Consider the following 23,960-nt stretch of genomic DNA (forward strand, 5'->3'; position numbering starts at 1 on the left):
CTTGTCCCATTAGTTCAGTCTGAAAAGATCTCTTTCCTTTCCCAGTAACATATTCTTGCATTTTGGGAAAAACCTGACAAATTCTGTCAAATGAGACTTTTAACATGGTCAGCAAATTACCTTGTGTTTGAACTAAGTATGGTTTGAACTGCCAATAGATTTCTTTTCATTGACTGCAATATTCCCTTTCTTCATGGTTCTGTGTGGTCATCAGAGCCCAAGAGATGCCAGAGATCTGTACTGCAATGAACAGTCAACATCTAGAGAAACACTTTTCAGTTTCTATGTTAAATAAAAGTAGAAAAAAATCAATTTGCTACTGCAGCTAGTGACTGTGAAGGAGCAGCTGCAAAGTGCTGAGTCTCATCAGGTTGCAATCATGATTAACATTGGGCAGATCCCCCCTGCTGAGGGAATAAATGCCCTGCCTTTGTCAAGGCTTCCATGTAAGAGACAATAGATTATTTCAGTGAAGCACAAGAACATAAATGTTAATCGAATCATTCCTCTGAATGAATAGAAGTAGCACCCAGAACGTAAACATTTTAATTTTGGAAGGAAAGGCTTGCCTGTCAGTTGGTTAGTTTTCCATGTATTTTTAAATTTACTTTGAAAAGCTGCTCACTAACATTGCCATCATTGCATACAATAACATTTTCAGCACTTCAAATACGTGTGTTTCCTGTCTTTCCAAGCTAGGCAGTGCCAAAGTCCAGAGAGTATCGGAAAAAATAAAATCTGCCTTAATATCACTAAAGAGAGGTCAAAACCTTGTACTGAATAACTGCCAAACTATGTGATCACACTAGTTCTTGGTAGAGGAAATGGAAAATACTTTCCAACTGAAATTGACACCAGGAAACATGTTTTAAAAATGTTTTTTATATATTGGGATACTTACCCTTAAAAATAAATGTCTCTATACAGATGATGAAAGTGGCTGTAAGTATGTTAACAAATTTATGTGTCTATAAGTGAAACAGAAAGAATTCATTTATCCCCTTACTGCTTCCTTGTTTGCTGTACAAATAAGGAATTTCAGAGCACAGTCGTGCAGTACATGTTTTAAAGCAAGTGTACAGCAAGCTACAGATGCCCAGCCATCTTCATTTTCATATGGATGCAGCTTTTGTTGATTAACAAGCAAATATATGTTGATTGTTGATTATCCAGTAAATAAAAAAATTGTTGATTATCCAGTAAATATGTATGGATTTTCAGTGCATCTGGTCAGATCTTGCTGCCTTCATTCCTGTGGGGTGTCCCTTTGCAAAGCCAGTAGAGTTAGCTCAGTGCGTCTCTTGTACCAAAAGTGTCCTCAGAGATCTTGCACCTGCAATAGATGAAGACCCCTCAGCTCTATATGAATATTAAACATGAAAACAGTTTTCTTACAGGATTTGCTAGTTCTTCACTGAGGCTGCTATGCTTCTGTTTGCATATGCACCTTTTTTAACAGTCGTAATGTACTTCTCCACTGGACAAATCTGTTTCTTGAGTTTCTGCGCAAAAAACATCATCTCCTGTCAGTCACTCTGGAATACATCTGATCAGTGACAAAATTAGTGAAGATGATGAAGGATCTGTTTGTAGTGGAAGCACTGATGTTTGATGGCTGGTATTGAATTCCTGGTAGTCCCATAGGAAAGCCTATCTGTTGGGATCACTGAATTTTCCCAGTCAGTAGGTGCTGAAGTGGGGAGAACACCAAGTGACAGCAGGTGATGGGCACAGTGAGCCAGTAACAGTGGAGGTGTGAAGCTGAGTGTGATAATTCCAGCCTTGTGTCTCATGTTCACCAGGGCACATTGTGATTGGGTGGGCAGGAGTTTCCTACTGCCTGGGAGAAGCAGAGGTGAGGAAAAGCCAGGGCTTTTATTGCTGCTCTAAAACACATCTTCCATGCTGCACCTGCATCTGTGTGTCTGCACCAGAGCAAGCACAGATACATCCATTATTTCTGATTGTCCAGCTCCACAGGTCTCTATTCTCCTGTAACTAGAACCTGGGGGCTTCTCAGCTGACCTAGCAATGGGCAGTGGTTTTTCATGCACTCCATCTTGTAGCTGGAACAAGCAGGTTTCATCTAAGTTCCCTCCCAGTCATCAGACAACCCCTCACTACAGCTTTTATAGAGGCCTGAACTCAGTTTCTGGTAGCCTGGACAGAGTGCAGCCATCAGAGAAAATGTGATTTAAGCCTTTAATTTAAGCTTCAGTTGTAATAATACATCATTTTAAGGTTTTCATTGCATTGAAGTGAAGAGGTGCAAAATGAGCATAATTTATTAGAATTTACTATGCAGAAGTGGGAAAACACCTGTTTGATGTGATTTGGGCCAAAAAGGTTCAGCTGTGGAAAAGACCAAAGCCACTTCTGACCACCCTGTGTATCGTACTGGGCGTGTGTGGACTCTGACTGAAGTCATCCATCAGGGTTTTTCCTTGCCTAAATGTCATGGGATAACCTAATTTCTGCTGTTTCATTTACATCTTCTATTTTTGTCCTCTTCGGGGGGTAGTAAGAAGTGTGTTGTTGAGCTGCAGGAACCAGCATTTAAATCCCATATGTATGCAGCAGTATGACACGTGCCATTTCCTTTTTGAAGCCAAACATTGGCCGATTAGGAATTCCCCATGGGCCCTCTGGAGAGAAGGTGGCTGTGGTGACTGTGGACGACTGTGACACGGCAGTGGCCGTGCGCTTCGGGAGCCTCATTGGGAACTACACCTGTGCTGCCCAGGGCACTCAGACTGGCTCCAAAAAGTAAGGATTCCCTATATTTGTGTTTTCCACTCATTCTCTTTTTCCAGTGAAGAATCACGAGCATGCAGTCGCTGAGCACTAAACGATTAACCAGTAAGTTGAAAAACAGATATGACATAACAAGAAAAAGTAACAAAGTTTAGTTTGGGATATGGAATTGCTTCCACCATTTGAGAGTCCTGTCTTAAAAGGAGGTAGAAATAAAGGATGTAAACAAACAACCACTGAAAATCACTGGGTGTGAGAAAAGGTTTCCTGTGAAGAAAGAAAAAGAAAAAAATTAGTACTTTTGAGTTTAAAGAGGAGGTGAACAGCAAACAACACAGGGGGATATAAAGTAATGAGTGATAGCAGAGTAACCACTGAGAGACACATTGGTGCTCTAATATCCCAAGAGAGGGGCACACTATAAAAACTGGGGCTAATCCAAATGACCAGATGATAACACTTCTCACACAGTGTGGAGTCATTTAGTAGAACCTACATCCACTAAATGTTATTAAGACTAAGATCCTCAGAGGATTTTAAGAGGGTTGGCACTAGATGATAATTAAGTCCTTATATAAAAATGTACTGCTTCTCAACCCTGTGCTGAGTGGCATCAGCCAGTCCCTGCATGACTGGGGTCAGAAAGAAGTGTCCTGTGGCTACACATTTTTCTCTAATTTTCATTTTCTTCTGCATACTAGCAACTGTTAGGGACTGGTCACTGGATTCTATATGGACATAACAGCTCCTAAGTTAAAAGTGGATGTTATTGGACTTTGATTACAAGCTCTGGAAGTGCTCATGTAGCAGAGGGAAGTGCAGCTTAACTGTGCTTATGGAAGCAGTAAGATAAAGAACAAAAGAAAACAAATTCCTTGCAAGAAATTACGAGCATTTCTTTGTTTCTTCAGATCTTTGGACCTAACTGGCCCTCTCCTCCTTGGTGGTGTCCCAAACTTGCCTGAGGATTTCCCGGTGCACAACAGGCAGTTCATTGGCTGCATGAGGAACCTCTCCATCGACAGCAAGCCCATCGACATGGCTGGTTTCATTGCCAATAATGGCACTCTGCCAGGTATGGGCAACCAGTGCCCCAAGGGTCAACACCACAAAGGTCTCTGCCGCAGCTGCACGTGGGACATGGCTTAGCATGTCGAGGCTGGTACCATGAGGAGCCCCAGGAAGGGGAAGGGGACACAGGGTTCTGAAATGACCCCCTGTTACCACTGTTGAGGGCAAAGCAGCTACGGGGCCGGGACTTCAGGTGGTGTATGGCATCATGCTGCCACTGTGTCTCTGGCCAGACCTCATTTGTTTGAGTAATGTGCAGTCCACACCTGTGCCAGGGAGGCATACAATAGCCCGTGGCACAGGGCACACTTCCAGGATTCAGCAGCACATCAGAAAGGACTGGGCTTGTTTAGCCTTTCTGCATTGCTGGGAGTTTCAGCCAGGAATTTAGTCCTAAATTGACTTCTCCTCTTCTATTTTTAAACTACCTATTAAATGTCATTTTGCTCTGAAAGCCAGTGGGATTAGTTAATGAAAAAGACAGCACTTACAATGAGTTTTTAATAAATTGTGTTTGTTCTGTAAATAAAATTCTGCAATTCCCCAAATGTGAAACCTGCTTCATGGAGCAGCCTGTTGGAAGTTCTGATTTGATTTCCAGTCCCTGGATCCCTGATCAGGATTAGTTCCAGTGATTAGGCATACAGAATGTTCTCATCATCCTAAAACTGGCTCTTACACACAAAAATGGAAAGTCCCTTCTGTCCATGCTGCTGAAGGTCTGTGTAAGAGCTAAATTGCAGTTCTAAAGTATGTTGCATTGATTGTGGATTAAGGAGGGAATCATAGCATATGCCTTTGACAGACAGACTTATCTTTGTGCATTTAACACATGATCAGCTTACATAAACTTTTGCCATACACATTTTGCTCCACTGACGTCAAAAACATATATAAAAAAAAGAAAAAAACCCAAACCTATAATAGTCATGTCTTCTTTTTATGTAAAAACTCAAATACAGTCATTCAGAGCCTTTTTTTTTAAATTGAAACCATACAAAGTGATGGTTTTCCTGAATTACAGGCTGTGCAGCTCAGAGGAACTATTGTGAAACCAACTGGTGCCAGAATGGAGGCACGTGCATCAACAAGTGGAACACGTACATCTGTGAGTGCCCTGTGCGCTACGGGGGCAAGAACTGCGAGCAAGGTAGGCTGCACAGAGCTCTCTGTGCTTGTCATGTGTGCACATGTCACTGCCTGTCGTTGCCAGCTCATAGCACCTGTGTCCACCTGTGATGATTGAGGGTAGCAGAAGATTGCACCTGAGACTGTCACCCATTATCTGTTTGAAATTATTTTAGAGATCCCGTCTGTAGTAGATGACATACTGTCATGAATAAGAGCAGCTTTCATTGATTTACTTACATAAGCAAAGTAGTTCCAAAGAACTTGGCTGTATTTAGCAATTTGTTTACTGTAAAAATGTCTGATCCTAAGCCCCTTTAAATCAGTGGAAAGAATCCTGCTGACTTTACTGGGCTTTGACTCAAACTGGGGATGAATGTGCTGTTTTAATCACTACTTTTTTGGCAAGAAGGCATTTTGTGCTAAGAGCACTTTCGGTTTTACTGGATTTCTCTTTGATTGAGCACAGGGTGCATATATGTGTAAAACCTCATTACTAAAGGATAAGGAAGGAGCAGCAGGTGAGTTTTATAGGGTGTGAAGAACTTGCAGTCTGTTTATTCCCCTAGAAGTGAGGAGTGGCCTGTGGGAAGAGTCCCATGGCAGTTGGTGCTGCAAGGTGGCTGCTCCTTTGGAGTCTTCCTGAATGCTTCCAGCAAAGAAAACATGTTTCTACTGGGCCTAGTCTAGGGAGTGGCAAATTCTCTTCACTTTCCTGAGAAGCAGTAATATTAGCTTAAGAGGAGAAGACACATGGTTAAGTTTCTGTCTTGGAGATAAAGGTTTCCAGAGTGAAGAACAGGGAAAAGGAATGATGGAGACCTCTTCCTATGTTCCACCCCACACAGAGCCCAGAGCTGTTATTATTGCCCTTAGCCTAGTACTTGCTTTCTGTAGCAGCTTCTCAAATAGTTTGGGCTTCCCAGGTTTGTATGAAGATCTGATTTTTCCATGTGTCTCATGTCAAGAACGTTTGTTGATGAAGTTCTTATGTTTTCTTCGTGATTGGCTGTTCTCTGTGCTACTAACCCACTCTGATGTATCCTGAGGGGAGTGCCAGGGCCCAGCTGTGCTGCGTCCTGTACTGGTGTAAATGGGAGTACTGCTATCACATGCAAGGACTCCCCTTCTCTCTGTTTAACAAATGGAAATTCAAAATTTGATCAAATGTTTGTTTTATTTACTATTTTCTTATCCCAAACCCAAGACCAATCCACAAAGTCTGGGATTTAGATTATCATCTGGGAGCTGCCCTGTAGCCATCCCAGGAAACTTATTTTAAATTCAGGTGAAAGGGATGATGGCAGTCACAGCAGCACTGCCTCCCCCAGTCCCAGCTGTCACCTCTGCCTCCAGCACTGTACATTCCTGCATGTCCCCTTTGTTAATGAAAAACCCCATGTTCATGCTGATGCCTCACTTTGTGGGGTTTTTCTGACAGTTTGAAGGCAGCAGGCTGCTTGGTTCTTTAATGGTATTTGTAGGCCAGTGTCCCGGTGGGAAAATTGCAAGCCAAGAAAGAAAGAGAATGTGACCAAAGATTTCAGGAGCCCAAAGTTAAAGTCAGGAGATAGAGTCAGTCACAGTTATGCTATTCTCCTGTCTTTCAAATTTCTTATTTGAATGCTCAGCTATGATCCTAAGAGCATTAGCTATTATTAGGCAGCTATTTTTTAAAAAGTCTTCCATAGAGTATTTGCAGTTTTGAGTAGGAGTGCTGCATTTCTTTAATCCCTATGGCAGTGCTGGTTCTGCTTCAGGCTAACAGAGGACAAAGACTTTGGCAAGTTACCAATTAACCTTTTTTTCATTTCCTGCTCTTCAAAAACTCTGGGATCTGGTCTACACTAGTGAGGATGGGATGTTTTACCTTCACCACCCTCCCAGAATTTGTTAATTCACCTTCTGGCAGCTCCCCTCTCCCTTTGCTGATATATAGAAAGGAGATAAAATTAAGGAAAACTTAGTTTCACCTTTATTGTAATTTAATTCTTTTAAACTATTAGGTGTTGCAGTTCTGTGAAGAAGATCTGTGAACTGTGTCTGACTCCCTCTTGGATGGCCAGTGTCATTGCACTAGCCTTGGGCTAGACCTAAACATAAGCTTCCGCCTGTCCAGCACCCACACTGCAGGTGACATCCCAAAAGTGGGATGTTTCCCCAGGCCCTCTGTCTCCACAGGGAATGGCCTTCATGTGTTTCTGCTGACCTGTTGAGTGCAGGACTCACTTTAGAGTGAGCATAGATACTCGGGCAGTGGTTCAAGTGGCAAACCCTGAGCACAGGATCAGTTTGCATTGCTGCACCACCCATGGCAGGGGGTCCTGGGAAGCATGTGGACCTCTGTGGTGACAGGGGAGGTCAGGTCCCATCTGGGGACAGTGGACGTGCCACCCCTCCATGGACACTCCTGGTCCCAGCCATGAGGAAGGGCTGGGGGGAAGAGGGAGGTCAGAGGGGACTGACAAATGGGGATTTCTATTTAACTAGCAGGGAAAGGTGCACCCTGGCCCCAGGGAAGGGAGGGAGGCTGGGAGAAGGTGTGGGAAGGGAACGGTATTTGCAAGTACAGAAAGTCACCACCAGTGAGAAAAGGAAGAAGGTGGCTAATTGCCATGCCAGTCCAGTTCTCCCAGGATCAAAGGCAAAATGCTTGCGCACAACATTCCCAGCCTTCAGCAGGTGGGAAGCCCACAAGTTTGCATCCTGCCTCTGCACTCCAGAGGCAGATGGGCTCAAAAATCTCAGCAACAGCCTAGAAAACCAGCAGCACAGTTGGAAGCTGAGGTTATTGTGAAGGTCAGCAGAGTAGGGGAGGAAGGCAAAGGCTGACTTTTGCACAGGTGGAGTAAGAGAAAATAATCCTGCTCAACACTGATGTCCTGGCTACTTTTACATTGATGTGGTGCAGTGTGGGCTGATGAATTGTGCCCTAGCCCAGAACTGTGCCCTGGCCCAGACAGCTAGAATTCAAGTACTGCATTCAACTTTTAAGCAACCTGAGACATCTGTATCTGGTGACAACCTTTTTTAAAGTTGCCATCTGGTTTTCAAGAGCAGGCTGTGCTGCAGTTGTTCCACCATATGCCCTCTCTGGCAAAGGTGAGAGCGCAGGCTGGAGCAGGAGGGAGGAGGGCTGTCCCTTGGGACTGCCTGCCCTTAGCCTGATGTGCGGTGGCTGGGTAACCACATCTTAAGGAAGGGCAAGTCAAGTTCCACCTCTGGCTTGACTAGTGGTAGCCCAGTAGTCTCTGACTTTTTGTTTCTTACAATTAGGAAGCTAAAGGGCTTGCACTTTACTCTAACCCCTGCACTTCACTCCTCACCCCAGTCTTTCCCTTTGTAGACACCAGCAAGGCAGACATATGAGAATTTGAGGTTTGGCTTTATTCCTCAAAAAATGCAACCTCACATCAACTTTCCCCCATTTTCTGGTATGGTGTCATCCCTCAACCTTTTTCTAAGGACTTACACATATACACATAGTACATAGTAACACATATGCATTTGTATATACATGATCTACTACAAAAACTCCAGAAAGTGTCAGCAGATGTGGTAGTGTGGAGCAGAAGGGGAAAGACTATTAAGCCCTGTGATTTCCCTGACTGACATGGACTCAGCACATGATGAAATAAAAGCCTGGGTGCTAATCTGTGGTGGTTGTAAGCAGTCTCTAAGGCCTGCTTCCACTGGCAAAAAGCTGCCATGAACTTCACCAACATGCCCACAAGCAAGGATGTCAGGAAGGGGCTGACTGTAGGTCTCCTACAAGGTTCCACACATGGTGGAGGTGTCATATGAGGTGTTGCAAATAGCACAGATTTCCCATGGCTTAATTTATGCTTCTAATCAATGGGATCAACTAATCCATGGGACTGTAGCTCCTGTTACCCAGGGTAACAACTTTAAAAGTCCAAGGGGATGGGTGTTCCTCTATTTTCCACCAGCAAAGTGCTTTCTTTTGAGGGCTGTCGTTGGTGTCACCCTGTAGGAGCTGTGCTTGTGCAAGGATAGAGAGGGGGGCAATTTTGCAGCTGTCACCTCAGGATATTTAAGGCTGGTGATTTAGGCAATTCCACACAAACTTTCTCCCAGTGAAAAGGCTGTGTAGCTGGGGCAGCTGAATAATCTGGCCCTGAAGTATTCACAATTAATTCATATTTCCTGTTGCCTCCCAGCCTTTTCCTGTGTTTAATCTGTTAATTAGAAGCAGGTAATCAAGGTTGTGTTGAAAACATCTGAAGCAACTGTTGCCCTCATACTTCCTGCTCTGTCCACCCACTCACCAGCAGAACTATATCAGCAGAGATCCTGAGCTTCCCTTTCTAGGAACAGCTCTCATGTGGGTAATGCCATAGCAGTGTGGAGGTGCTGCTTTTGAGTACAGACACCAAGATGCCTACCCACAACCAGGGTAGGTTGTGAATTTGCAGTATTACCAACTCTTTCACAGTAGCTCCCCTAGACCAGCTCTTCATCCATGGTAGATTGAACGTAGTTCAGTGGAAGAGGGATGAGCTCCCTGTGACATAGCATCATTTTTCCTCTTCACATTTGTCCTGAAGGATAAAAACTGTTTCTGTTGTGTATTCTGATTCACAGCAATGCCTTCTCCTCAGCGTTTCAGTGGTGAGAGCATTATCATTTGGAGTGACCTTGACATCACCATCTCTGTGCCGTGGTACATTGGGCTGATGTTCAGAACCAGGAAAGTCAATGGCATGTTAATGCAAGCCAATGCTGGGGCTGCATCCAAGATCAACATTCAGGTAAAGTGGTTTTTGGTTAGAAAAGAATTAATACTCCCCCAGCAGTGGATATGGCCAGATGAACTACACAGCTCCATCCACCTAGCTAAATGCCTGTCAGTAAAAACATATCATTACTTTAGCCTTTTACAATGATCAAAAAGTGCATGGTCAAAATATCATTATAAAAATCCTATCAATTTAAGATTATTTTTCTAGTCAGAGGTAGTAGTGGGCATTAATATAGATGTAAAAAATGGATCTTTTCCTTTGGGGGTTTTTTGCCCATAAGGGAAGCTGGAGTCTGAATGTCCAAAATTATATACAAGGAGTTCTTGCAAGCATTCCCATCTTTACTTTTTGAGCTTTTTTTCCTTTTGCGTTTTCTTAGGAAATACTGTTATCTTGCCCTCCACCTCCTTCTGCATCAAGTACAAATATGTAGCAAAAAAAGACATGGTTGTTTTTTTTTTCCCAACAGATACTGAACAACTATGTGCAGTTTGAAGTGTACAGTGGCCTGAGCCAGGTTGCTAGTTTGAAGATGAGCCAGTCACGGGTCAGTGATGGGGAATGGCATCATTTATTAGTAGAGCTGAAGAGTGCGAAAGATGGTAAAGATCTCAAGTACCTTGCTGTCATGTCCTTGGACTATGGGATGTACCAGGTAAGGCAGCATAGAAACTTTGCTACTGAGCAGTGCACAAATGCTTTCAGGAGAAACCAGGATAGAGGACTGTGGACAAGTACTTATGCTGTGAGACATGTTCTGCAGTGATTTATGCCTAATCAATGATATTAATTTATTAAGCTTTATGATACTATATCTTACAAAGAAGTCGTAAAAAGACACATTCCAATGTCTGGCTCCTCACAGCTTTGGTATTTTTATGTAATCTGTCAGCTACTGCTTGAGAGGATGATAGTGCTTCTTATCAGCTGTCGTTTTCCTCACAGAGCACTGTGCAGATTGGAAATCAACTACCTGGATTGAAAATGAAAAGCATCATTGTGGGAGGTGTTTCTGGAGACCAAGTCTCTGTTCAGCAGGGATTTTATGGATGTATGCAGGTATGAAATAAAAAGTGTAGCAATAAATTTTGAACTCATGAGAAAATCCCTGGTGAAAATGTGGGAGATTTCTTTTTCATCCACCCTCAAACATTTCTGTTTTCCCCATAAAAATTATCTAAGAATCAAAGTATCAAAGGCTACCCACTTTGCCAGATACAAATGTGATCACATAAGGGAAAAATATTTGAAAAAAAAATCTGGGTTTGGCTTATCAGGTGATTTCTTTAAAATGTAGCCTCATTGATTGATGAAAATAGTGAAACACATAATACTGTACTCTGAAAAGAGACTCTAATTTTAAAATAATTGTCTTTTGTCACCAGGGAGTAAGAATGGGAGAGACATCTACAAACATAGCAACACTCAACATGAAACAGGCTATCAAGATCAACGTAAGGGAGGGCTGTGAAGTGGATAACCCTTGTGATTCCAACCCATGTCCCCAGCACAGCTACTGCAGTGACGACTGGGACAGCTACTCCTGTGTCTGTGACCCAGGTAACCTGCTGGCACTTGTACAGGAGCTGGATCACACCTCCTTGAGCTCATCAGAAGCAGCACTGCAGCAGCAGCGTGCTGGCAAAGTGTTCATCTTCTGATTCTTCCTCTTCCAATCAGTATTACCCTTCTCACTCTTACTGTAGCACCCTGGAAGCTGCACTCCTGGGCTAAGAATCCAGGCAATGTATCCAGCAAACAGAAAGACAGTCTCTGGTCCAAAAAATTCCTGTGCATCTCCCCTTTCCTTTTAATTTTTTTTTCTCAGCCTTTTCTGCTGTTGAATTTCAGTCTCTCACTCTGCATCCTAATCAAGATACTTTGAATGTTTTCTCTGTTTTGGAGCACGTAGCCAGCATATGCTGTCAGCGCCCAGCACAGTCACCTCCCATACATGCAGCAAGAGAATACAAAACTATTTGTAGCACATAGCCCAGATATAAAACTGGGAACCAAAGGCACAAGGGTGCCTCAAGCATGGTAACAGACTGTCAGAAAGAATGGCTTACTATCATTTTGTTTGAGAGGGAAAAGAGTGCTTCGTTTCTGACAGTATCTCAGGGAGAATCTACTGATTATCAAAGATGTGTTGTTAGTGTATAAGCTTAAGACAGACAGTCTTTTGGAGACATGCAAATCATAAATTACAATGGTTGCTGTAATTTTCTTACCTTGTCTCCCCAGGGTACTTTGGGAGAGACTGTGTTGATGTATGCAACTTGAACCCATGTGAGCATGTCTCCACATGCGTGCACAAACCTAGCTCATCCCACGGCTACACCTGTGAGTGTGGACAAAGCTACTACGGACAGTACTGCGAAAGCAAGTAAGAGAATTATTTTGTTCTTGGTTTCTTGATCCTGCCAGGAAGCTCTTCACCTAAGGCAGCAGTCCTTCCACTTCCTGTTCTGCTCCGATAAACTTTCCTGTTACAATTTGAGTGGTATTTTAGGCTCCATTGCCTTTTGGCATTCCTGAACTCTTCCCAGAAACTAGACATGTTATTCAGGAACCACTTTGCTTCATCAGCTGCTCAGGGGCTCAACCAGTTCTGCTGTGTTGCACAGCACTGCATCTCACCTGTACTTTGTGGTGGGCTTGGCCTGACTTTGCTCTGCATCTCTCCTCCAGCTTCCCCAGCACAGAGAGCAATGCACCAGTTTGGTGGCCTCTAGCAAGATAGTCTCTTGGCAGTGTAGGTCCAATCCCTGGGCTGGCAAAGAGCCATCTCTTCTGGACAGTCTGGGGCCTGTGTCTGTTGCTTTGTGGGAGAAACGTGCTGATTCCCTCATCAGCAGCTTCCTGGTCCCTGATAAGCATTCAGCAACCAGCCTTATCCCAGAGGCGGCACTTTGATTTACTGTAATATGGGCCATTCATGATGTGCAAATGAAGTGCATTTGTCTGCCTGTTTAGGAATGGCTCATGTGATGTTTCCTTCCCTTTGAAAACTGCAAGCTTCTTCCTCTGCCTTTTGTTGTGTGGGCTTGCAAATGTTGGCCATGCTGTTGCCAGATTTGTCTTTCATTCCTCTGGATTAGCGACACAGAGACATTGTCCCTTGTCATTATCTGCTGGCATGTGTCAAGTGCAACATTGTGGTTTTCATATTCTAAAGCACAGAAGTACAAACCTACCAATTACCATAAATAAAATTTCTCGGGGCCAGCTGCTCGTTCTCTGCCCCCGAGGTGAGTTGGGTGGTCCAGGGAGCGACCCCAGGCTCTGAAGAATGAGACTGGACTCTTTGCTGTTCGGTCTTCAGGTTGTTTATTAAGTCTTATCTACAAAATTTTCTTCCTGGCAGACAGAGGTCTGACCAGCAAGGCAGCCACGATGCTCTCCGACCGCCCCCGAGGCTGCTCCGTCTCTTATACCACAAATTACGTATATCATATTTACCTTTACCTTCTAATACCTATCACCCATGTTGGACAGTGCACCCCTTCCCCAAACCAATCCCTGAGTGCCAACACCACAGCAGAAGATGGAGAACAAGAAGAAGAAGGAAGAAGGATGAGACACGCCCTGTTCCCTCCATCTTGTCCCCATTACCTTTATACAAAAATTTTTAAAACTTATATTTTCACCCTGTGTACACCTTATAAAAACACCCTTTAAACCTGTGACACCTTCCAGCCCTCATACCAAACTGGCAATTCATTTGCAGGATCGAAATCCAGCCACCAAGTGTTCTGGGCATCATGCCAAGATCTCCGAGCCCCCTGACGGGGTTTCGGCTCTCGACGTGGTCTCGGGGGACTCCTCACATCCGGAGTGATGTGCAGAGTTCCCACAAAAATTGGCATTGGTCTTCAAAACAGATGGAAATACCTTTTCTTTCCTAAAAATGAGTAGCAGGGAGGGGATACCTTGTGCATTTCCAGGATCCCAGTCTCAGAGCCCTTGTCCTTCAGGCTATTGCTTGGCAAAGACTCCCAGATATCAGAGAATCAGAGCACTAGCCAGAATTAGTGTTGGAGCATCTGTGGGATAACCAGCTCAGAGGCTCACCCAGATGAAATAGTCCCAGTGAGAATGGGGGTTTTCCTTCAGCAGGGGTGGCCTTTGGTTTGCTGCATAGCTTCCAGTGCTGCTGCACTCAGTCTGAATCATAGTCTTTGATCCACAGTCCAGATCCAAGCTCCCATCCTCCCCTCTTCCATGTCTCCAGCCATGTGTCCTCTGTCTCTTCTGAGGCAGACTAGAGCTTTTAAGACCTTGTAGTGACAGTCTGAGAAAGCCAGGTTGCCTGAAAGTGGCTTTTCTTTATAGGATGAACTTGCAGACAGCTTTGCACCTGAACTGGTGTCCCTGTGGGCTGGGGCAGGGTGGGGATGGGGAGTGGGATGTAAAGTGTTGGGGAGCTGTACTCCAAGGCAGTTTGTGGTGGTAGATAAACCAGGGCACAGGCTCAGAGCCACCTGCTCTTGAAAATACTTAGAAAAACATTCTCTCTAGGTTTTCATAGCACTGATATTCTAAATTTTCCCATACTATACTATATTTATATTTATATATATTGATTGTTGCTTCAGATACATTGCTGCCTGTAAGCTAATAAGGTTGAGTGCAGATTTGGTCCAAAGCTTTATTTTCACCCTTTTTAAGAGGGAACTTAAAATAACTTTCTTTCCATTTTATTTTCTTTAATAGGATCGACCTACCTTGTCCCAGAGGTTGGTGGGGAAATCCCATCTGTGGCCCATGTAATTGTGAGACTAGTAAAGGATTTGATTCTGATTGCAATAAGACCAATGGAGAATGCCACTGCAAGGTAAGCAAAAGAAGCCAGTCTCAAGTCAAAACTTCTTTAGTTTAAAAAGAAACTGTACCACTAATAATTACAAGTGAGTATCTGATACAAAGTACACAGAGTTGTGCTTTGTATCACATATATATGTATGTGCACAGTGGAGTTAATCATTACCCAAAACATTTTGCTGGCACCACCCTTCTCCAAATCATACTGTACAGCTCTTATCTTATTTGTGTTTGGAAAAGCAAGCCGAGAGGATGAAAGCCTGGCTCTGATCTCTGAAGTGCAGCCTGGTTTATCAGGGGAGATCAGGCCGGGGTGCAGAGGAGTGTCAGTGGGGTTTTGTGCATCACAAATGAGTAATGGCCATGAAACAGCTCGGGCCAGCTGGCTGAAGCTCTCCCCTGTGCTATGGCCAGCAAGAGGCCTGGCAGCTGGAGAGAGCTGCAGGGCTAAATGCTTTCCTCATCTCTGGACAGGCAGGGACAGATGGGGGACATGGGAGGGGAGGCACCTCGTCATGAAGGTTTTACAAAGGACTTCTCACAATGGGTTTTAAAGTGGCTTGAATGACATCAGAGGAGCTGGGCTTGTGCAGACTGGCGGCTGTGAATCTGGCCCCCTGCTCCTTTCCAAAATGCCAGCAGGACACACAGTGACTGTTGCATGAAATGGAGTCAGTGGGGTGCCAGCTCTGGCTCTTGTGCAATCCTAACGCCTCAGATCAAATGCATGTACTGAGGCGATTTGAATATGGGATCATTGCGTGCTCTCCACCCTCTACGTGAAACACAAATGCACAGTGCGGGAAGTTCCCTTAGTGGCTCGTTCATGCCATACAAGATAAGAATTGCAAAGCTGAGAAAACTGTAAATCCGCCAAGAATATGTTTGGTGGGCACTTGCAACAAGTGCCCGAGGAGTAATGTGGGCCCTGTGGCTCCGCTGCAAATGGCAACACAAACCCTGGGTCTCTGATAATAGTAACGTAACTTTTGTCTGTGCTCTGAAAAGTGAGCCCTTTTATGATGTACATGCCACTACAGCAGGTTTCAGAAATGTAACCAGTTTGGAACTCAAAAACCTTGTGTCTATCATGTTGGTTTTTCTAGGCCAATTACTACAGGCCCCAAAGCAGCGACACCTGCTACCCCTGCGACTGCTTCCCATCTGGCTCCCACACGCGCGCCTGCGACATGGAGACGGGACAGTGTCCCTGCAAGCCAGGCGTCATCGGGCGCCAGTGCAACCGCTGCGACAACCCCTTTGCAGAGGTCACCGTGAGGGGCTGCGAAGGTACCTCGGCCTGGCCGTGCTGCCTAGCCATGCTGCCCAGCCTTGCTGCCCAGCCCTGCGGCCCAGCCATGCTGCCCGGCCATGTGGGACCAGAGCCACTGGCAGTGCACAGATGGGGACACTGTGGGGACACTCCTGGGCCGCTGTGAGCCCAGCAGCACTGCTCTGGCAGTAGGGGCAATGGGGGCTGCAGCAGCCTGAACGTACACCTCTCCTCCCAGATATGTGCCAGTGTGACTCATGGGGGCTGAGGAAATGGAAAAAAAGCTCTTATCTCTATAATTTTTCTCGGAAATGTAGCCAGCTGAGGTGGAGTAGGGGGAGCAAAAGACTAGCAGCAGCTTTTCCTTAAACCCGAGTTCATCTGCCAGGGCAGTGGTGGATTGCTGAGCTGCAGCTGAAGAGGCTGGTGAGAGCCCTCACGCCTTTTGCCCACAGAGGCACAGTGCCGTGCGCCTCGTGCACTCTGCCTTCCTTCCCCACCTTGCCCATCCTGCCTTTCCTCTCACCCACCCACCCACCCACTGTCCTCCTGTGATCAGCGCAAAGCTGCTGCAACAGCAGTGTGTGGGCAAAATAAAGGAGAAATGTTTTCCCACAATAAAGGAGCAAGCAGAGATAGGCAGAGCCAAAATCCAGAGCCCCATAATCATCCCGAGCTCTCCTCTGCCTGTACCTGTCTGTCCAATCTGTTGGATAAGGAGCAACTGATGGGTTCCAGCTTGGAAGGCACTGCAGAGGACAGGTATCCTGACAGGGCTTTGGAATTACAGGAAGGTCCTTCAGGCAGGTTGAAATGTCTCACTGCTATGATTTTTATCTTGTCAGAAAAATTGCATCATTTCTTTTTCTGCTTTCAGTAATTTATAATGGCTGTCCCAAAGCTTTCGAGGCTGGTATTTGGTGGCCACAGACCAAGTTTGGCCAGCCAGCTGCTGTGCCTTGTCCTAAGGGCTCAGTGGGTAAGTTTCCTGGGTAAATAATTACCTACTTTATCTGTGTGCCTCTCTCTCTTTTTTTTTTTCCAAAGTGTACATAGGGAATAGCATTAATTCATTTGGTCTAGAGTCTGCAGCATAGCTTATATATCATAAGCAGAAAAGTATAGCTAGCTGAAATCAAATACATTTGGAATGCTAGCAATAAATAAATTCAACAGTACAGCAGATAAACATGCATAAAGCACAGAAGCTATATATTTTCAAAAAAGCAGAGCCTAATTTTCTATTTATCAAGCAATTCTTTCACATGTAACTTTCAGTTTCTAGTGACTTATAAGTGTTCTTTAGCCATACAGTTCCTCTGGGCAAAGATAAAATTAGGACAATCATATTCCTGATGACTGCTTTACTAGGGTTGCAACCTACTAAAGCTAAGAGTTGCAACAAAACTCACATTTTTCCACACAATATCTTTTCCATAAGCAAAACAGCTGAAAAACACCTTTTATAAACCAGATGAGCTATGTTGTTTTGTACAACAGGCAAATGACAATTTGCTTTTTCATATATGTCTCTGAAAACATGTATTAGATTTTTGAAAATAGAGTTCCCAATCTTTTCCAAAGGCTGTTCTGTGGGAAGTGAAAACTCTGTCTTGGTTCTGGACCTGCTAACTCTCTGCTATGAGTTTTTCTTAGGCTCAGGGAGTTATAAATAGTTGTGTGACTGCCCCAAATATTTCTAGGAAGAGGCCACTGCTTATAGGTGTGCAGAAGATTTGTGGTCAACCTAGCTCCTGTTCTAAAGATGCTAGGAGATAGAATTTTTTTTTAGGTGAAGAATATTTTCGTGATTAAGCAGTATAAAGCTGAATTAAAATGAGTTTTCTGCACTGTTCTTGAAGTGGTTCACCCAAGCGTCTCTTCTAGGCAATGTTGCTTATAGTAATTGCACGTTCTAAGCAAATTTTACAAATTGTTCAAAGAAGTAAGCCTTATAATAATGAATATTCAGACTAAGAACCTGAGGCTTAATTGTATTCACCTAATAATGGAAGAGAAATAATATAATTAGATACAGTAAAATTAATTATAGTTCTTATTTATATATTGGTAATTAAATGGCTTAGACATATGCAGTATGTTATGTGCAAATTAACTAGCACAAATGTCAATTTTGAATTAGATTACTTGCAATTCATGGTGAAGGATCCTCAGCCAAGAATTGCACTTTAAAATTATTTGACAAATAGTACAAAATATAATAGACTAAATTAAACAGTAAGCTGCTCACAGTCCATTTACAAGTGACAAAAAGGCAATTATGCATGTTAGTCGAAGTGTTTAGCACATGCAGATGTGTGGGCATGTGTTGATGTGAATACAGCAATTGTCCAGGAGGTCTTCCTATATATAGGCTATTGCACAGGAATCTCAGTAGGGGTTGGTTTTCAGGAATACTTAGGAAGTGCAGAGTACTTCTCTTTTTTGGTATAAAGAAATGAATTAAGTAGTTTGAAAACAATCTGGCAGTGAGGCTGAGAGCAGCTGGGCAGAGCTTGCAGTTTAGCTGACTTCTCTCCAAAGCCTGGCGAAAGCAATTCCTGAAGATTAGTAGTCCTTAACTTTTCTCTCACAGGAATCCCTGTTGGGACATTGAAATACATGTGTAGCTTTGAGCAACTTAAAAATGTAGGAAATCTGAAAGTCTAGGATGGTTGAAATCTATGAATATTTACCCTGCACAATTCAGAAAATTGTTTGCTATTCATGCTTTGTTTTCTTCAGGAAATGCGGTTCGCCATTGTAACATTGAGAAGGGCTGGCTGCCTCCTGAGCTTTTCAACTGCACCACCAACACTTTTGTGGATCTAAAAATCATGGTAAGCTGGGTTTTCTCAGTTTTCCCTTTATTTTGTAAATAATGACCAGTTTAGACTCCAGTTTGATATCCTTGCACTCTGTCTTTTGACTTCAACCTTGAACAGCCTCATTTTCCATTAGGACCCTGGTGCTTTTCTGGCTCTCAGTTACATCTGTCATTGAGTTTTGTTGCCAACTCTTTCTCAAGACAAACAAAATTTTGACCGAACAATTTGTGTGCCAAAAATCCCTAAATTGTGATTGTAACTAGAATGAAAAAAACAATATATAATTGGATTTTTTCTTCCTTTTTATCTGATTCAGAATGAGAAGTTACACCACAATGAGACCAGGTTGGATGGAGATAAAACCATACGGATCGTGAGAGCACTGCAGAATGCCACCAAATATACACACAGCTTGTATGGCAATGATGTGAGGACAGCTTACCAGATCATGATACGGGTCCTCCAGTATGAGAGCCAGCAGCAAGGGTTTGACTTGGCAGCCACGAGGGATGTGGAATTCAATGAGGTAAGAGAAATACTGTATACTGTGCTGAACCCTTACAGTTTCCCTTAAAAATTAGGTGGCAGTGGGTAATTAAATTTGTCTTTGACCAAGGTGAAGCTAACATTGTGTAATTGCCTAATCTGTTCCACAAATAAGCCTTTCTTCTCAGATTAGAATGGGAAGTTGGTTATGCATGTGTCTGTGCATGCATGTGTATGTGTAATACAAATATAATAGAATGTGCTTTTCTAAAAAATATCATCATAGTAACAGCCAAAAGCAATATCCCCCATATGAAAAGAAATCATCACATTAATGTGTTTTTCCTGGCTAAAACAGTTTTGTGTACTATATTTATTTTTGTTGTAAAACATGCCTAATGTGATCATGCTCATTTAAATGTGCAGCGAATTAAGTCCAAGCCAGTTACTGACTCTGAAGGTTTCCTCTAATTCAGTCATGAGTTGGTACATTGAAAGACATTCTATATCACTGGTATTTTAAGGCAATGTGATTGCCTTAAAGCCAGAGAGCTTCTGCTACTCACAGCATTGATGAAAGTCTCAGTTATTACCAAAGACCTGAGCAGGGCTAGAGAACAAGCTGTAGCACCCTCCCTGTCTGGTAAAATATGTAGTTGTCGTGGGAAAATGTGAAATTTAAGGCAGTTGGGAGTATTCTGTGATCTGATTATGTGAAGGCTGGATGACCCATGTCAGGCTTGTAGAGCTTTCCTCAATCCCATGTGTACAGGGGATACTGTTCTCCACTCTTGCCCATACTATCACCAAGATCCTGGCCATGGCACAACATGGAGTTCAAGCTAAAACATCTGTTTGGATCTGTGCTAGCAGAGCCCAGAGGTTGGGCACCAGCATGTGGAATGACCCTCCATGGGTCAGGACTGGCATCTGTGCTGGCCAAAGATCTCTTTGGCTCCCTGAGAAGGTGTGCTACACCCAAGTCACTGCTTACAGTACTCCAGGAGGACCAGAACAGGTCAGGCAGACCAGGGGTGAAATTGGAGAGCCAAGCTGCACCAGGAGAGGATGTCACTAGAGAGTTAGGAGCAGGAAGAAATGCAGCTGAGAAAATTCCTTAGTGTCTTGGGCTGTATAATCAGCAGAGAGTGGAGAACTTCTGAAACATTTTATGTTTTAGATGCACCAAATTTTAATAGATTCAGTTTTTTCTTTCCTGTGGACTGTGAAGCAGGCCATTCAGATCTTGAAAAGGAGCTTCATTTCTAGTATGTTTTGTTTAGTAGAAATAGGAACAATAAGCAAAAAAAAAATTGGTTTGGAAACATATGCTTTAATTTATTGTTCTCTGCACTTGGCACTGAAATTCATACAGATGATGTTTTCAAGAACTCCCTAAATATTTTAGGATAGGTCAGGAATTTGAAAACTAATGAGTACAGCTCATGAATAAAAGGAGGCAACATCCTAGGCTGAGGAACCACAAGGGGAGAAGGAAAATTTTTTTTATAATTCCACATAGAAGCCTGAAAAATAGATAATAAAAAACCATAAATAATGTTCACAAACATGGAGGAGGCCTGGTACCAAGTACAGTATGTGTCTCCTGCATTCCTGGGATCCATGTTGTGCTTCTCACCCTAGGTGAAGGTGGTCATACTGGGAGTCTCTTTCAGCTCAGATACGTGCTTGCAGCCTCAAACAGTACAGACAGGATACAGATAGCTCCTTCTAAATGAAGCCTAAATATTTGTCTTGGCTATTTTAGAGCTTGTGGTGATTAATTCCTACTGCCATTTACGCCATTTTTACCTTAGTTAGGAATTAGATTTTGTTACAACAACGTAGTTCATATGTACACCAAGATTAAAAGCTTTTTAGCATTTTTCTCACTTAAGCCATTTAGCACACTCTTTTGGGGTCAATCTCCTTCCATTCACCCTGAGGGTCCCTTTGCATATTTTTCTAAGAAAGGGCAGAAGAGTCAGGTCCTCAGAAAGAAATGCCTTTTTAATACCATTTGTAAGCAATGTAAAAATGGGGAGACAATGACATGATTTAAGTTTTCTTACACATTTTCAAGTTTGTCTATGCAAGTTAATATTCACTCTTAGCATTCTTCACTGTATAAGTTGTCTTCATTATCTAGGAAACAAAGCAAAAAAAATTAAAGTAAAAGAGGAAGTGATATTTCTAGTCATGGCTTTCTTTTGTTTTTCAACAAAAAAGCATTATTTTGATTTATCTGGGGAAGTTCTTCAGTGTACCTGCTAAGAGTTGTGCTTTTCGTGCGTCTGATCTCTCAGAAACAAAGAAAACAGGGATAGATTCTCCTCCTGCATTTTCTTGCTTGATTTCTTGTCGTTAGGAGGAAGAAAGTAGGCAGTGCTCTTACAGTCTCCAGTTTTGGCTTACTTGTAAAAAGTTTAGAGGGATTTGCTTTACATGACCAAAAAACCTCTGGGTGAGTAACTGGTGTGTATATTTTATATGGCTGCAGTAGAACATGCCTGCATTAAATATTTCATTATACACTTACCTAAGGCAGTCAGGCAAATAATTTTCAATACTTCTCACTTGAAACCCAGCTCTGTGTTTGATTCATAATTTAGGCTTGTACTTTATTTCTCAGAATATTATCAAAGTGGGTAGTGCTTTGCTGGACCCCGGCAACAAGGAGCACTGGGAGCAAATTCAGCGAACAGAGGGTGGCACCGCTCACCTGCTCAGGCACTACGAGGAATATTTCAACAATGTGGCCCAGAACATGAAAAAAACCTACATGAGACCTTTTGTCATTGTTGACACTAACATGAGTGAGTATCTGTGTTGAAAACTGTCCTTTTTTTGACTCTTAAAAATGTGCTGGACATAGGTGCTAGTTATTTGTTTTAATAGTACCCACTGAGAAAAATCATTGCATTAGTTTCAAATCCATCAAACCTTGATCCATATCTTTCAGTTGTCATGGGGGCCTCCTGGGAAGTGTCTGATCTGTTTTGCCTCTGGACCATGCCACTGCTCCACAGGGCTTTTTGTTGCAGTCAGAGCAGTGTAGAGATAGTAGGAAGGACTAAGTTTGTAAACAAAGGTAATGCCTTTTGAGACCAACAAATATAGCTGAATGTAGTAGATCTCATTTTTGGAGGAGTCACACCAACACCAGAAGAATTACTGTAGTACAAAAAAAAAAAGTAACCCTACTATTGATTTTGTTGCGTATTATTGATCTTACTTGCATAGGTGTGGACTGCCCAGGGAGGTGGTGGAATTGCCAGCACTGGAGATGTTCAAGAAGCAACTGGATGTGGCATTTAGTGCTGTGGTCTAGTTGACAGGGTAATGATCTATCAAAGGTTGGACTCAATGATCTTATAGGTCTTTTCCAACCTAGATGATTCTGTGATTATTCCTCTGATTTTCACATGCTTTCCTAACTTGGAACCTATCCAGAAAACCATCATCTGTAGAGATGCTTGTACTGAAAGGTATCTTCACAGAATCACCAGCCCTTCAAATGCCATCCTAGTCTTGCAAAACCCATTATCAGAACAAAATCTATGGGATCCAAAATATCCAGAATGAGTGTAAATTGAGAAGGAAACATCAGGCATACCAAGACACCTTGTTCACCTATCACAGGAAATGTCTCCTCTGACAAACAAATAACAGCTCCTGCACTTTGGACTGTGATGTATTTCATAGACATCTCTGCAGTGCATATGTAGATGGAGCACAGCAACCACAGCCTGGTCAGCTTCTTTCACCATTTTCTCCCCTGCTCTCTCTATTTCATTTTCTTCCCAGCTACAAGCAGTCTGAGCTGAGGGGGTGTTGGTGATAGTCCTGCCCTGGGTGTGAGGTGAGATGGAGCCAGCTGAACTTCAGAAGTCCCTCACAAGCCGCATTGCTATTTGGTTTTTCCTTCAGAGCTGCTCTAAACTATATCAGCCTGAACTTGTGTTTAGCTTTTCAAGCTGTTGCTTTTATTTCAGATATGAAGAAGACTTATGTGCCAAAAGTTGGTCTTATTTTCCCAACTACACCTGCTGTTGTAGTAATTGGCTACAAACCTTGTCCCAAGAATGCTTTATGTCCACAATCACAGGGGCAGAAAATCAAAGGCATGAGGCAGTCAAGTTACAAAGGCTGTAGCATCCTGCATCAACAGGGCATAGATTATTGTTGAACTATGCCAAACTGAAACACTTTGATTTTTCTTTAATAAACTGAAATACTTTCTTATGATTCAGGACTATGAGAATCAAAATATTTTTATCTTCATACTCAGAAAAAAATGTGCTTAGGATTTTAACCCAGCTGAATTGAGATGAAAACAAACCCCAGAATTTCTTGCAGGTTGTAAATCATTATTTTTTTTCAATCAGTTCTTCCTGTGTAAAGGAGGTGTGAGCTTGAGAGTGATGAGGCAGCTCTGGCCTGAAAGAGGTCTGTTTTCTTTTGAACAGTTTTTCCAGGTGAACATGGTGTTAATAGAGTTTCCTAATGGCTCATCTGGGAGTTAGTTAGAACCTAGGAAAGGAGTGGGAATTTGCAGGTCTTAGCATGGGTATTTCTTCGTACAGAAATTTGCAGAGGATCACACCTTTTGGTGTAGGGTTACCCCCAGGACATGTAAATTGGCACTCAGTGACTTGTCCTAAATGAGAAAGTTAAAGCCAACTCAACTGCTTTTAAGTATTTGGGCAGTTAAACAGGCAGAGATGATAGGTAAGCTAGGGAGGAACTGCCAGTGGAGAATTAAGGAGTAGTTCCAGATAAAATGCATGTTATTTGCTTCTGTCAGCTGACTTCACAATCCAACAGATGTAG

General features: G+C 43.0%; 1 protein-coding gene across 1 annotated transcript in view; it reads left to right on the top strand.

Annotated features, from left to right (window-relative positions):
- CELSR1 (cadherin EGF LAG seven-pass G-type receptor 1) overlaps positions 1-23,960 on the top strand; it is a 164,278-nt gene that overhangs the window by 112,986 nt on the left and 27,332 nt on the right. Inside the window, exons 6-19 of the mRNA XM_031059007.1 lie at positions 2,609-2,766; positions 3,666-3,829; positions 4,850-4,975; positions 9,559-9,725; positions 10,186-10,371; positions 10,662-10,775; positions 11,102-11,276; positions 11,961-12,102; positions 14,433-14,553; positions 15,647-15,830; positions 16,691-16,792; positions 18,559-18,653; positions 18,958-19,167; positions 21,760-21,943. Of these exons, the coding sequence (XP_030914867.1) occupies positions 2,609-2,766; positions 3,666-3,829; positions 4,850-4,975; positions 9,559-9,725; positions 10,186-10,371; positions 10,662-10,775; positions 11,102-11,276; positions 11,961-12,102; positions 14,433-14,553; positions 15,647-15,830; positions 16,691-16,792; positions 18,559-18,653; positions 18,958-19,167; positions 21,760-21,943 (2,128 nt within the window). The remainder of the gene's footprint in view (positions 1-2,608; positions 2,767-3,665; positions 3,830-4,849; positions 4,976-9,558; positions 9,726-10,185; positions 10,372-10,661; positions 10,776-11,101; positions 11,277-11,960; positions 12,103-14,432; positions 14,554-15,646; positions 15,831-16,690; positions 16,793-18,558; positions 18,654-18,957; positions 19,168-21,759; positions 21,944-23,960) is intronic.

Source organism: Geospiza fortis, unplaced genomic scaffold (genome assembly GCF_000277835.1).
Source record: "Geospiza fortis unplaced genomic scaffold, GeoFor_1.0 scaffold424, whole genome shotgun sequence".
NCBI classification, from domain to species: Eukaryota; Metazoa; Chordata; class Aves; order Passeriformes; family Thraupidae; genus Geospiza; species Geospiza fortis.